Source organism: Notechis scutatus, chromosome 3 (assembly GCF_049901735.1).
Source record: "Notechis scutatus isolate UNSWTSFEM ecotype Mainland chromosome 3, rNotScu1.2, whole genome shotgun sequence".
NCBI lineage: Eukaryota > Metazoa > Chordata > Lepidosauria > Squamata > Elapidae > Notechis > Notechis scutatus.
Genome location: NC_142011.1, coordinates 80685041 through 80699145, shown reverse-complemented (window position 1 = coordinate 80699145; position 14105 = coordinate 80685041). Strand labels below are relative to the sequence as shown.

The following is a 14105-nucleotide window of genomic DNA, read 5'->3' as shown; positions in this document are numbered from 1 at the left end:
CAGTACAAACTAAAGTGAATCATGAACTGGAGTTACTATGAAAATTTCAAATGATAAAGAATGATTCAAGTTCAAATTGGTGCAAATTGAATTATTTGTTGTGTAGCTTACTTTGCAAAATCCAAGAAAGATATATGTCCATGATAAAATCCTGGTTTCATTTCTTTCCATGAAGTTATGTTCTTCACAAAACGTACCTACAAGAAAAAGGAAGATTTTTAAATGTTTTACAAAAAAAAACACAAGAGTTTATGTATTTATGTTATGTATGTTATGCAGTGGTGGGATTCAAAATTCTTTACTACCAGTTCTGTGAGCATGGCTTGGTGGGCGTGGCAGGGGAAGGATACTGCAAAATCTCCAGTCAAAGAGACTGAACTACTCAAAATTTCCGCTACCAGTTCTCCAGAACTGGTCAGAACCTGTTGAATACCACCTCTGATGTTATGTATGTATGTATGTATGTATGTATGTATGTATGTATGTATGTATGTATGTATGTATGTATGTATGTAAGTATGTATGTAGTATTCATTAAAAAAATATTCTATTTTATATCCTCCAGTAATTACAGGAGGATGAGGCAACATCATCAGTATTTATTATGGACAGATAGCTGAAAACATTGAGATATGCTAAACGTGGCTAAGTTTTTAACTAGGAATATCTTATAATTTATATTCTCTAACAATACTTTGAACAGACTTTGCTATAATTATTAGTCAATGTATATATTTATGTGTTATATTTAGGTCCCATCTTTCATAATTATAATGTACGAATTTGAATGTACTGATACTATGAGACACTGGTAAGTAGAGATAAGAGTAAAATCTCCAAGTCAGGCTCAAGTCCTGGCAACTTCAGCAATACTTCAATTAATTTTCTTGGCAATATCACAGAAATGTTCTTCAAGGTCTCATTCTAGTCAACAGACCTGGAGTTCTGAGTTGGAAATTACAATAAATTAGGATTATTGCAAGTATTTGAAAATGGTGTTTTAAAAACAATATATTAGGATTATTGCAAGCATTAGAAAATTGTGTTTTTAAAAGTTTGCTAATATAAACAAAGGATCCGTCCTTAAAGCACTGAAGCAGCTAGATCCTTAGGACAGCTTACATGGCTGCTTGAATTTGTCCCTACTATCTGCACAGAGGCCCTTCTTTTTGAAGAAGCTACATGAGTTTGCACACAAATACATAATTTGGAAAGCAACAGTGAAACTTGGACTAAAATTGATAAACATGAAAATCAGTATCTGAAATAATCTACTCTTGTACTTTCAGAAGTTGAAACTGTCATGGGAAAAAATAAGATAAAGCAGACATGTTATTCTCATAATTTATCAAGATAATGATATTTCTAGAACAACATTCCTAACACAGTGCTCATGGTTGCTGGAATTTCTCAAGAGTTGTCTGGCAAATTGACTAGCTATTGCCAAGAGAATACCAAACATCTGAAGTAAGCTGCATCTTGACCTTTGGAGGAGATTGCTTTAGTCAATACACATAGACACAATTGTCAAGTCAATATAAAATGGGGACTATTTCAACTGTAGAATGTTTATTACATTCCAGTAATAAATTCAAGTGCCAATTCCCAACATTTTTAACAAAAGAATCAGCTACCGACCTGCTCAGCAGAATTGCTAAGTTTGAAAAAATACCCCCCAAAATGATCATAAAATTCTAGGGATAAAAACCATATCTAGCACAATGAGAATTAAGCACACTCAATAATAACAGAACATAGATATCAGAGGAGAGAGAGAGAGACAGAGAAAAATAAAATAATAAAACAGGTAGGATGATTTTTAAAAAGTTGAATCCTAGCTCCCCAACATCCTGATTAAGGAAATATTTTCTGCCATTTGTGATTTTCTTAAAGAGGCAGAAATTTAGCAGCCATTTAAATGCAAATTTGATTCTGTTTTGGCATAGTAGCAATAGCTATGTCTCTATGCATATAGCTGTGTTTCTATGCTATGGCAAACGTGACAGAAATATATGATAAAGAAACCAAATTTAATTACCCTCTACAACGTTGCAAACTCTGATATAACATCAAATGTATCCTACAAAATATAGATAACTGAGGTATAACAGGCCATTTAATGAACACTCGAAGTTACAACCACCTACAAAAAATACTAAATACAAATCCTTTCAAAGTTACAACTTCCCCTGCAATGCTGCCATGGCCATTCACCTTTCCGACCGACAACAGAGACACTGCAACGTACCCTCCTACCTATCACCCTCTCGTCCTGCCCCATCAGGCCTTCGGGGGCATTGGGCTTTCCCAACCATACCTCACTCCTACCCACCTACCTCGTCACCATTTGCTTACTTATCTTTTGAGAGCTCAGGAAGTCAGAGAAGGCCACACCCTTGCTGCGCCCATAGCTGGGTCATATGGCACAATTCAAAAGAAATCCTGTTTTACGCGAGCGTGACTTGAGTTCGGGGAGTTAAGAAGGATTCGTGCCAATTTTGATCCATTGCCATCCTTATCTCCCTGAATGCCAGCATAAGGCCTTACACTAGAATGGCTGGCATTTGGAGAACTAAGAAGAAATATTGCTGATTTTGGTCCATTCTGGTCCTTTCCTCCTCAATCAGCATAACACTAGCCCTATGCTGGAGTTTGGGGAGATAAGAAGAAATCATGTCGATTTATGCTGGCTGGGGAGGAAAGGATTGCAACACACCAAAATCGGCACAATTTCTTCTTAGCTCCCCGAAAGTCAGTCATGCAACTGTTAAGGCTTTATGCTGGCATTCGAGGAGCTGAAGAAATAGTGCCAATTTACGCCGGCTGGGGAAGAAAGGATTAACAAGAGAGCAAAATCGGCATGATTACCTAATTCCCCAAATGCCAGCCACGCTAGCGCAAAGCTAGCATGGCTGGCACTGGGGAGGAAAGGATTGTGAGGGAAGCAAAACCAGGAGGATTTCTTCTCAATTGTGCCATGTGGCCCAGCCTTCTCTACTCCAACTTACTGAGCTCCAAGTATCTTCAAAAGGAAGTGTGCAGTTGGGACGGAGTAGCGTATGGAGGAGGGCCGTAGGTCTTTGGGGAACCCAAGGGGCAGGAGGCAGACCATGGGATACCTCAGAGGTTGGGCCTCCCCGATGTGTGTGTGCCTGCACTAAGCCTCCCATGGTTTCCCCCACCCCCGAGTCACCCCATGGTCTACCTAATGATCTGTGCATTGGAGAAAGCAAGGACAGGGAGATTATTAACTATGCACTTCATTTAACGTAGTCCTCAATGTCCAACATGAATGGGCAGGCTCCATTACTGTCATAAGTCGAGGACTACCTGTAGCCATCTGCTACAAAAAGTACAATAAAAATAAAAAAAGCCTAAATAGAATTCTTCATTCCATGGGCTTCTGCAAATAATTCAAAGCTTACTATACAAGTTGAATATATATTTTAATGTTGCTATAAAAAATGAATGAAGTTGTTAGAAATATATTTGCCATGGATCCAATCTCCAGCTCTAAAGGACTCCTCTAGTTTATTGCAAAGACATAATCTGGATGTTTATTCTCAGTGTTTGAGTGAACAGTCAGTGTAGTGCATCAGATATATATATTTTTTAAAATTAAACAGTCACACGTCTCTTAAATTTAACTACACAGCTTATATTTATTAGAATCATAGTTTTTTGAATGTCTTAAATATGAATTAAACAATATGGGCTACAATAGGCATACTGGGTAGTGAAAACCTATCCTACAGCTGACCTATAAGATTTAGACATAGCGATGATACTCCAAACATTCCAAAATCTGACAAGCTAGATAAATATGAAAATACTAATCAAATCTCAAGCTCCAACAGGTCCCAGATCCTGCCAATTATTATTACTTCAGTTTCAACAAACTCACGCAGTACCAGTTCCCAAGGAATCCAGGCAGTTTCAGTACAAAGACCATGAATACTAATATGTGACTTTTTAAAAAAAGACTATGCTATGTTTTTATTCAAATCTCCACCTCATCCAGTACCTGCATGTTGAATGAAAAACCCCAGGAAAGTAAACTGCAACAAGTATTAAACTGCCCATTCAACATTCTTAATACCTTTTCTAGGGAAAATCTACGATCATAATAGCAGGTAAATATAAAAGAAGACCAGATTCTGAAGATGAAACTCAAATACTTTGGCCACCTAATGAGAAGGAAGGACTCACTGGAGAAGAGCCTAATGCTGGGAAAGATTGACGGCAAAAGAAGAAGGGAAGGACAGACAATGAAGTGGCTGGATGGAGTCATTGAAGCAGTAGGTGTGAGCTTAAAAGGACTTCGGAGGATGGTAGAGGACGGGAAGGCCTGGAGGAACATTGTCCATGGGGTCGCGATGGGTCGGACACGACTTCGCAACTAACAACAACAAAAGACCTTACCTATAGGCCTTTTTTATACTAGTATTTTTGTCTACTATCTTGCAGTAGAAAGTAACTGAAGTAACAATTAAGGTATGTTGATATCACTATATTTGATGCCAAAGCCTTTCACGAACAGAGCATATTCATTTGTCATCAATTATTTAGGATCATATGCAACTCTGCAAGTATTTTCACCACTACTTCTCTTTCATATTGTTACAAAAGTTATCACACACATACATATATACATATGTTTGGGTTTTGTTTTGGAGGAGTATTTGAACTGGAGACTTTTTTCTAAAATTTTATTTAGGAAGATCAAAAAACCTGAAAGGATTTCTGCAGAACATTTTTTCCTGATGCTTAAAAAGAAAGTATTCAAAAGTCATTTTTGAATTTCTGGCATATTCAAACTGTTTTACATTTTCAACCCAAATGATTTTTTTTAGAAGTGAAAGATAAAATAAATGTATCTTGACAGAGAAAAGGTCAGAAATCCTACAGGGAAAAAAAGTGAGAATTGGGAGCTTCAAAAATTCTCTGAGGTACAAAGAATCACATATGCTCAGAAAAATATAAGAGAATAAAATAGACTACAAATTTCAAAATTGCTGATGAATATGATAAAGAACAAGTGCAACATTTTACTTTAATGATGTATGATTTCATTACACATGCATATTGAGATTTGAGCAAAATATGTCGCCAACCTGGTTTTCTGGAGAACTGCTCAGGTTCCCAGGTGTGCAATACATATTTAAGAAAAAAATAGTAATTCAACTTATTTCTGGGAACATGTAACTTGCCTTAATAAAATCCTTCTTGATCAGCCATAAATCAGATAATCCTTTTTTGCTACCCTTGATAGCACATAAAGGGACATCATATGGTTAGCATTATTAAGCCAATTATTCTTCCAAAATTTTGAAAAAGAAGGCCGAAGGGTAATAAGACTGACTAAGAGAGAAGATGGAAAATGATCTGAATATGAATCAGTGGATTCTATCAAGAGGTTTGTATGGAAAAAAAGATATGACCCAGTTATGAATAAATGATGGAAATAAAGTTTTAAGCCACTAAAAATGGCAAGAATTTGTATCTGATATGAAAAGGAAAGAATGACCAACTGATATAGAAAATATAGAAGGAAAAGAAGAAAACTTAATTCTGTTTTAAACAGTGAGAGAATGTCCTAATTTACCACACAACAAATACTTGTTTAACCATATATCATACCTACCTTTGCCTTTATTCAAATTGAAATTCAATGAAATTAAAATTTAAGATAAATCAGATATGAAAACTTCCACTCTAATTCTAAGTCAGGATTTTATTAGAACCTATATTTTGTTGTTCTCCACTGGGAATGAGACATCACCTCACACACACAATATTGTATGATTGATAGAGAAAAACTGTAAGTAAGATTAATGAGCAATGCAGAATGTAATATCTTAACTACGGTAACTTACCTGATCTTGTAGAGACATAACCGGATTGTTTTTGGTTGTGTTGATATGAAGAACATGATACTTATTCTTCGCACAAAGATCATATGCAATGTTTGTGAAAGATGTACTTGCAGTTTTAGGTACTCGATTGTAAATGATCACTACATCATCATCTTCATCTGGGATAAGATCTGATCGAGAGCCATCTACTGTATGGCGCTGCTCTATTTCCCGAACTTCATGTTTTGCAATAGCCCTTTCTGTCAAAACAAAGCACACAACAAAACAAATGCATTTTTAACTTTTCCATTTATTTATTAGAACAATTTAATTTCAATTTGCTTTTACTAAGAGATGGATCATATGGCTAGGTGACTTTGGTTAAACTATGACTAAATAGGAGCATCTTAAACATCCTAAATTTGTAGCTATACCTTTAAAGAATGGCACTTTTTCTAAAATGAAGGAGCTGCATGCCATCAAAACCTGAATGGAAAATGTAGGCCCCAACTGAGTGCAGTGACTCGTTTCTTGGTTACATTAATGATTATGGTACATCATATATTCTTATATATTTTATTATTTGCATTATTGTAATTATTTTTAATTGTATTTCTAATTTTGTTCACCACCTAGAGTCACTTGTTGAGGTGGATAGCCATACAAACAAATAAAATAAACTACAGGAAGGGAAACCCATCAGATACATTAAAGGTTGCAGGGTTATGGCTAGTCTTAATCATAGTTAATGCTAGAAATAATTAAATTTATGCATATATGATCATAATTTGAACCAAAACTACTATTCAGGGTTAACAAGAATAAGAAAAAAGATCACACACTAAGACTTTTTTCACATATATCCTACAAATAACGACTATAAAATATCCAACACTTTGCAAAGGCAGACAGTTGAAAAGATACTGCACACAATATGAATTTTACAAAACATTAGCCGCTGACGATTTTGGATTTAGTCAATTAATTGAAAAAGGAAACTGAAATTTAGATAAAATGAATCCTCTGCTTATTTTAATTAAACCTTGTCCCTCGTGTATGATATTACAATGACTGGCTTTGCAAAATCCAATTAGATATTAATTGCACGTCTGATAAGAAAAGAAGTAGAAGCACTTTATGACAATATAATCATTAAAGATGCAAAGTTTCCATCCTGAGTACAAAAATACAAGCCACAAAAAACAAAAGGAGTTAATGAAGCAAATAGAAAACCTGAAATGGACATCCCAGAAACTGGGACACTGTAGTTTGGAATTAATTTTTTTTTCAGCATCTTTCCAAGTAATTGCTAAATGAATTTATGTCAAAACATAGCGAGTACTATAATCCAAATGTAAGTACCTTTTTTATATATAGATGGGCGTCACGATGACTCGTAGTTAGGACACGGAGTCAAAAGACCATTGAGAGGTTGACAACTCAGCAGTTCAAACCCGAAAGTGGGCTGCATGACCAAATGAGCTCCTATCAATTTACCCCATCTCCTGCCCATCTAGCAGTTTGAAAGCATGCAAATACAACTAGATAAACAGATACCACTTAGTACCTACCTTATTTTGGTGGGAAAATAACAGGGACATGAAAGGAACCCCCTCGGGCATCCCCTGGGCAACTGTGATATCACCAGATAATCCTTTCAAATCAGAAGTGCCTTGGTAGGTGCTTCCCACACAAATGTAGTAGTAGTATATATGGATTCCTGTCACTCCTAGCTGCCCTGAAGGCAAACTGCCTAGCCAGCTGGTAGTTCGTCAACTATCAACCCAACAAAGTGTAATAAATATACTCTTTCCAGAATGACTATAGTAATCCTCACTGAAATTTCTTAAACTAATCAAGAAGATAGAATCCCAATTCTATGGATATGCATGATACATACTGTCTTTGTAATGTGAGAGTGTGGAGAGAATATTGGGATTTTTTAGCAGGAATTCTCGAATTTCATGTACATAGAAAAAAAAATACGGGGGTGTGGGGTGGGTGGGATAAAGACAAGGAGATTAAAATGGCCAGAAGAAAAGCAAGAAGAAGAAATGCTCTGCAATCAATAAGCTGAGATCTCTGGTAAAATATATATATTTGTTTGGCAGCAGTTTGTTTGGTGGGAACAGAGAAACATGAGGGCAAGAAAATGGATGGCACTATCCATGTCTTGCATCATAAGTCCTGTGCCATCAACATCTGCATTCCCCATTTGGAGAAGAGTGCTTTAAAAAGAGGAGAGAGAAAATGGTTCCACTGCCCGAATACAGAGCATGCTCACAGCTAACACACAAAGTAGGAATAATATAAAGTATTCTGTTTCTATATTTGCTTTCGGTGACACATATAGCCTTGGGACATACAAGCAAACAAAAAAAACCACATCATCTGAGCAACAAAAAGCCTTTTCTGAAAATAAGAAAAAAAGCAAGTAAAATATGTAATGAAATGCTCAGTCACATTAAAACAGGTGGCAGATACAAAATATGTATTTTTACAAAAGCTGCCTTTTACAGATAAATTTTTAAAAATGGTGATCTGGGTCATTTTTCTCAGTTCACTAGTCTCTTTCTTTTTTCCTTCCTTCCTTCCTTCCTTCAAGTTGTTCCCTTGTTTGTGCTTGCATTACATGCAAATTATTTCATTGACCCAGTTGTGAAGGACTCTTGTTGTTCTTAGTTCAGTGATACTGAAGGATGGCAGACTCTTAACATTTTGCATCTAAAAGCTGGTGGGAGAAGAAAGATAGATACTAAAATAAAAAAAAGGAACTAAAGAGAAGTAAAACAGTCTGTTGTATCTACACACATGTGAAAAAGTAAGTACACCCCATTAAAACGTTTCACTTTTTCAACCTATTTTAACATGTAAATATCTGTTCTTCATTTCAACAATATGATAAAGGGAATACAGTACTGTATAATATAAATATCGTGCCATTTACATTTTGTAGTCCATTGTGTAATTTAAATAAATACTAATGCAAATTTCACACATGGAAAAAGGATATCCTTACATTTCTCACTACCTCAAATACCTAAAATTAGAATCAGGTGCACCAGATGATTAGAACATTGTTAGAATGGATCTGAGAAACTGTCTTTAAACCTCAAACATTTAGCTTGATCTGCTCTTTGTTGTTGAAGGGTGTGATATCACACCATGCCTAGATCAAAAGAGCTTTCTGAGGCCTTCACAAACAGATATCTCTGAATCTGTGAAGGAATTTTAAAAGATTGTCAAACAACATCAATCATTCCAACTGTCCAGAAGATTATCTACAAATGGAGTAGACTTCAAACAACTGCCAACTTGTTCAGGCCAGGAAGTCCTAGCAAGGCAGCAGAATGCAAGATGCTGAAAAACTCTTTTAAGATGCCGAGAATTTCAGCACATGACCTACATGTAACTCCCAACACTATTGGTGTCAAAAGACGTCGGTCAACTGTTAGAAATGAGCTGCATAAATTATTTCCATGGGATGTGTTTTGAAACATTTCCTGTTCAGACAGAATATCAGGCAAATAATAATGTCTGCTCATGAAGACTATGATTTCTAGAACAACATCCCCTGAAAAGACAAGGCAAAGGCAAAGTTATTTGGACACAATATTGGAAGATGTATTTGTTGAGACTCAAAGCAGGATTTCATCAGAAGAAACTGATACCAATTGTAAAACATGGTAATGAAATGTAATGGTTTGGGGTTACTTTGTTGTATCAGGGCCAGGCAGCTCACCATCATAGAATCCATTATGAATTTTTCATTGTAACAGAGAATGCTTAAGGATAATGTGAGACCATCCATCAGGAGACTGAAAGTCAAACAAAAGTGGGCCTTGCAACACAAGAGTGACCCTAAATATTTCAATAAATCCACCAAAGAATGGCTGGGGGGGAAATGGAGGGTTCTGGAATGGGCATGTCAAAGTTTGGATTTAAATCCCATTGAGATGCTGTAGGAAAATCTGAATTGGGCTGAACATACAAGAAACCCCTCAAATATCACACAGCTGAAAAAAATGTGATATGGAAGAGTGGGAATAAATTATCCCAGCCAATGTTGGAAACTGGTAGATACTTATAAAAATGTCTACTTAAGATTGTTTCTGACAAAAAGAGCAATACCAGGTATTACGGCCAAGAGTATATTTACTTTGCATGGAAGGAAATCATATATCTGTTAACTTTTTGTTGAATAAACAGTTGTGTGTGTGTGTAATTTTCCCCAAGGAAAAGTTTTTACAGGGGATGTATTTACTTTCTCACATGACTATATTCAGTCAGCAGCCCAACACAAGTTTTTAAAACCATTCTTCTTATGGGAAAAAAAGGAAAGAAAACTGATAAATCAGACAAGTTGAAGTTAACAAATCTAATTAAAAATCACCTGTATACATTGTTACCTATTCCCTTAAGGTAAGCCTTTATATTTTCAGCACATGCTAGGAGCTACTCTTCATTACAGGATTTATCAATATCTGAATATGGAATATTCAGATTAACAGAATAAGTTTTTTTCATACCAATTCAAACACCATAATTAAAACTATGTCTCGGGAATCTTGATATTCCCAAGCAAAGATAGAAGATGCCACTGGTTTGATTATTGTTAAACGATTCTTATAACCTTGTTATAAATAACTGCTGAACCCCTAGGAGAGACCGTTAACATGCTGACCCAGAAGTAAGGAAATATGAGTTGTGTTCCTGCCTTGGGAAAGGATCCCAGCTAGATCTTTTTGAGTCCTTGGAAGATGAGGCAGTGGCAAGTCACCCCTGAACTGAAACCACTTGTCATTGGCATTTTGTTTGTGTGTGTTTTGCTTTGTCTGTGGACCTTAGCAACTGCTTACTTAGATCACTTCTGCCATCTGAACAGTGACACTGATATCTGGCTTTCACACTTCAGTGTCTCCAGCTGGCTGCATGTTATCCAACTGTGTTCTTGTTAGCCACCCAATAGACTGATTATAGACTGGTACCTAGTCTGATGATGAGTTAATCTGATTCAAATCCTTCTTCACTTTGGCAGAATATGTAAGCGTCAAAAGGCTCCCCACCCTCTTTTTCATGCTTGCTGCCTTATCTGCAGTGTATAATTAATTGCATCATGGTAAAGCATCAGAGCTCCCCAGCAATAGCACTTAGACTTATATACCACTGCATAGTGCTTTACAGCTCTCTCTAAGCCGGGGACCTCAGGGACCACCAAACTCATACTTTTAAATCCTGAGGACCACTAATATGAATTTTTTAAAAAGATAATATATCTAATAAATAATATATTTAAAAAGATAATATATTTAATATTTTTTATTTTTATATTAAATATAAATTTAACATTATATATATATATATATATATAAATAATGTTTGGGTCTTTTCCCATGTAAGATTAAGAGTATCTTGGCGACGTTTCGGCGAGGTCCCACTCGCCATCCTCAGGCTGGTGCTCTGATATATATATATATCAGCGGCAGCAGCGGCGGGAACCGTGGAAGCGTTTCAACCGCTTCTCGGGTGGGAGAGCTGCCTCCATAACTTCCACAGTTCCCGCCACTGCTGCTGCTGTTGTTGGAGACGGCGCTGGCAAGAGATGGACAGCTGCAGTTTGGCCTGGGCGCGCTTGGAATGCAGGAACGGGCTGCGCACCAGGACTTTTGCAAACTTGCAGAGCCCGAGGCTGGAGCACCAAGGGTAGCAGCAGCAGAGATGCTTGCTCGGCTCTTCTCACGCCCACCCAGCCACTTTGGATTAAACTAAAACGCAGCACGCGGCGCTCTCAGGTACCTCAAAATCTTTTTTTTCCCTGTTGTTATGGGAACGGGGGAAAAGCGGGAGCAACTCAGACGCTGTTGTTGGAGACGGCACTGATGAGAGAGGCGCCAGCACTGGTGGGAACCGTGGAAGCTAGGGAGACCTGAGAAGCGGCTGAAATGCTGCCGGACATCCACGCCCACGCCGCCCGCCTGCTGACCCAGGTAAGGGAGGGGTAAGGGAGCCCTCCATGCTCCACCATGATTGGCTGTTAGGAGCGGCTGATGGTGAGGCGTAGCTGCCCACGGGGGCACTCCTAATGGCAAGTTCCCCCCCCCGCCTTCCCTGCATTTTGCTGTTTTAAACTAGGCCTAAATTTGGTGGGAAGGGCTTAATTTCATTTTATGCCTAGAAAACATGCTGGGTCTTCCTATGGTGGGGGGGGCGTATTGTTGGAGAAACATGGTAAGGCAGCAGGTTCCATCTTTTCTTGCCTGTGCCTTCCTCGATCTCAGCTCTTTCACCCCAGAGAGAGCTATGTTTCTGCTTGCTATTCCTGTGCCTTCCCTGGGCAACGATGGGGGGCAGCAGAGCAGAGCACCGAGAGGGATGAGAAAACTGACGATGCCGGTGACGGCGCCCAATTCCGGACCTCTGAACTGGATGGTGAGCGCAGACTTGCCCACTCCGCCCCCTCCTACCACCCACCAGCCAGTACTTTTCCTGCCCTGGGCCATCCCTACAGCCCGCGGCCATCAAGGAAGAGCCCAGGCCAGGAGAGGTGAGCTGAAATGTGCGGGAGTGCCATGCAAATGCAAGTAGTGCGGCGCTCCTGCACCTTCCGGCCATCTCCATCGCCGCTTCAGCCCGCCTGTGCTGCCGCCCCCCTCTTGCTGCAACAGCACCATTACCTCATCCTGCCTGGTGAAGACTGCGCTTTTTTCAGGTTTGCACTCGGCTGAAGAGTCAGTGGGTGGGTGGCTATGTAGGCGGTGCAGCCTTGTGTTCCCATGCAGCCTGGATTAATTGCTTTGGGGGGGTGCTTTGGGGGGACATTTCTCTGCAGCCCACCAAAATTTTCTCATGGAACACCCGTGGGCTGCGGCCCACCAGCTGGCGACCACTGTTCTAAGCAGTTTACAGAGCCAGCAGATTTCCCCCAACAATTTTGGGTCCTCATTTTACCCACCTCAGAAAGATGGAAGGCTGAATCAACCTTGAGCCTGCTGGGATTTGAACTGCCAAATTGCAGACAGACAACAGCAGAAGTAGCCTGCAGTACTGCATTCTAACCACTGAGCCAGCGAGCAGTAGATTTGGACTGAAGATTCATTGAACATTTGATTCATGAAGAGTTATGTACAGCCAATCATTACACAGTAATACATGACAGATTTTTTTATTGATTTTCCTACATTTTGAAAGGCATTTTATGTCATGATCTTGAAAAAGAAAGCACAACTGAAACTATAAAATAGATTAATGTACAGTTTTTATGAGATTTGGCTTTAGATAATAAAGATAAAGTTCATTCATTTGTCTAAAAGATTTACAGTATATTTAATAAGTCAGGGTTTTTTTAACCTGAGTCCTTTTGGAGTAATCAAAATACTTCTCAAAGTAGTTTTCTGCCAGCTTTTTAGGGAATTGCTGGATTTTGTTGCAAATAAAGGAAAGGTCTTGTCTTTTCCTTTTCAAGTTCATAGCAATATTAGGATCAAGTATTTTCTCCCAGGAAAAAAAAAGATAGAAACACAAAGATGTTGAGTCTCTGTGCTGCATATCTTACATGCCTAATTTGTAATAAACCTATGTTGTTCCCTTGGGGCATAAGTAGAAATCTGTGGTATTCAAGAACAGATGCAAAATAGAGAGAGGAGGTTGAGTTGGTGGCATAGAAAAAATGAAGCAAGCTGTGATCACAAAGTTGGATTTTTTTGATCTTGTAATGAAACAGAACTATGCTAAATTTAATCAGACCAGATTCTGGTCTGTACCACAAGGCAATTTTCTTGACAGTTTATGAACAGGAAAAATGAAAAGTGCAAGAATCATGGAAAAAATATTTTGGAAATCAAAGTATCTATTCATTCGAATCCAGGTGATTTTATATTCCATCTTGCAATTTGGCAGCTTGAATCTCACCAGACTCAAGGTTGATTCAGCCTTCCATCCTTCCGAGGTGGGTAAAGTGAGGACCCAGATTGTTGTGGGCAATATGCTGACTTTGTGAACCGCTTAGCGGGCTGTAAAGCACTAGGAATCCATATATAAGTCTAAGTGCTATTGCTCTCTTGTCTGATCTGTGAAATCCTGACAAGAACCTGTTGGTGGTGAGAGTCCAGGAAGGAGGAACAATTCAGGGTGACTTGCCACTGCCTCATCTTCCAAGGACTCACTGCCCAAAAAGATCTAGCTGGGATCCCTTCCCAAGGCAGGAACACCACTCAGATTTCCCTACTTCTGGGTCAGCATGTTAACTGTCTC

At 38.4% G+C, this 14105-nt stretch overlaps 1 protein-coding gene across 1 annotated transcript in view; it reads right to left on the bottom strand.

Moving 5' to 3' along the window:
- HS2ST1 (heparan sulfate 2-O-sulfotransferase 1) overlaps window positions 1–14105 on the bottom strand; it is a 100588-nt gene that overhangs the window by 16285 nt on the left and 70198 nt on the right. The window contains exons 2-3 of the mRNA XM_026674140.2: window positions 5877–6115; window positions 112–197 (exon numbers count right to left, since the gene is read on the bottom strand). Of these exons, the coding sequence (XP_026529925.1) occupies window positions 112–197; window positions 5877–6115 (325 nt within the window). The remainder of the gene's footprint in view (window positions 1–111; window positions 198–5876; window positions 6116–14105) is intronic.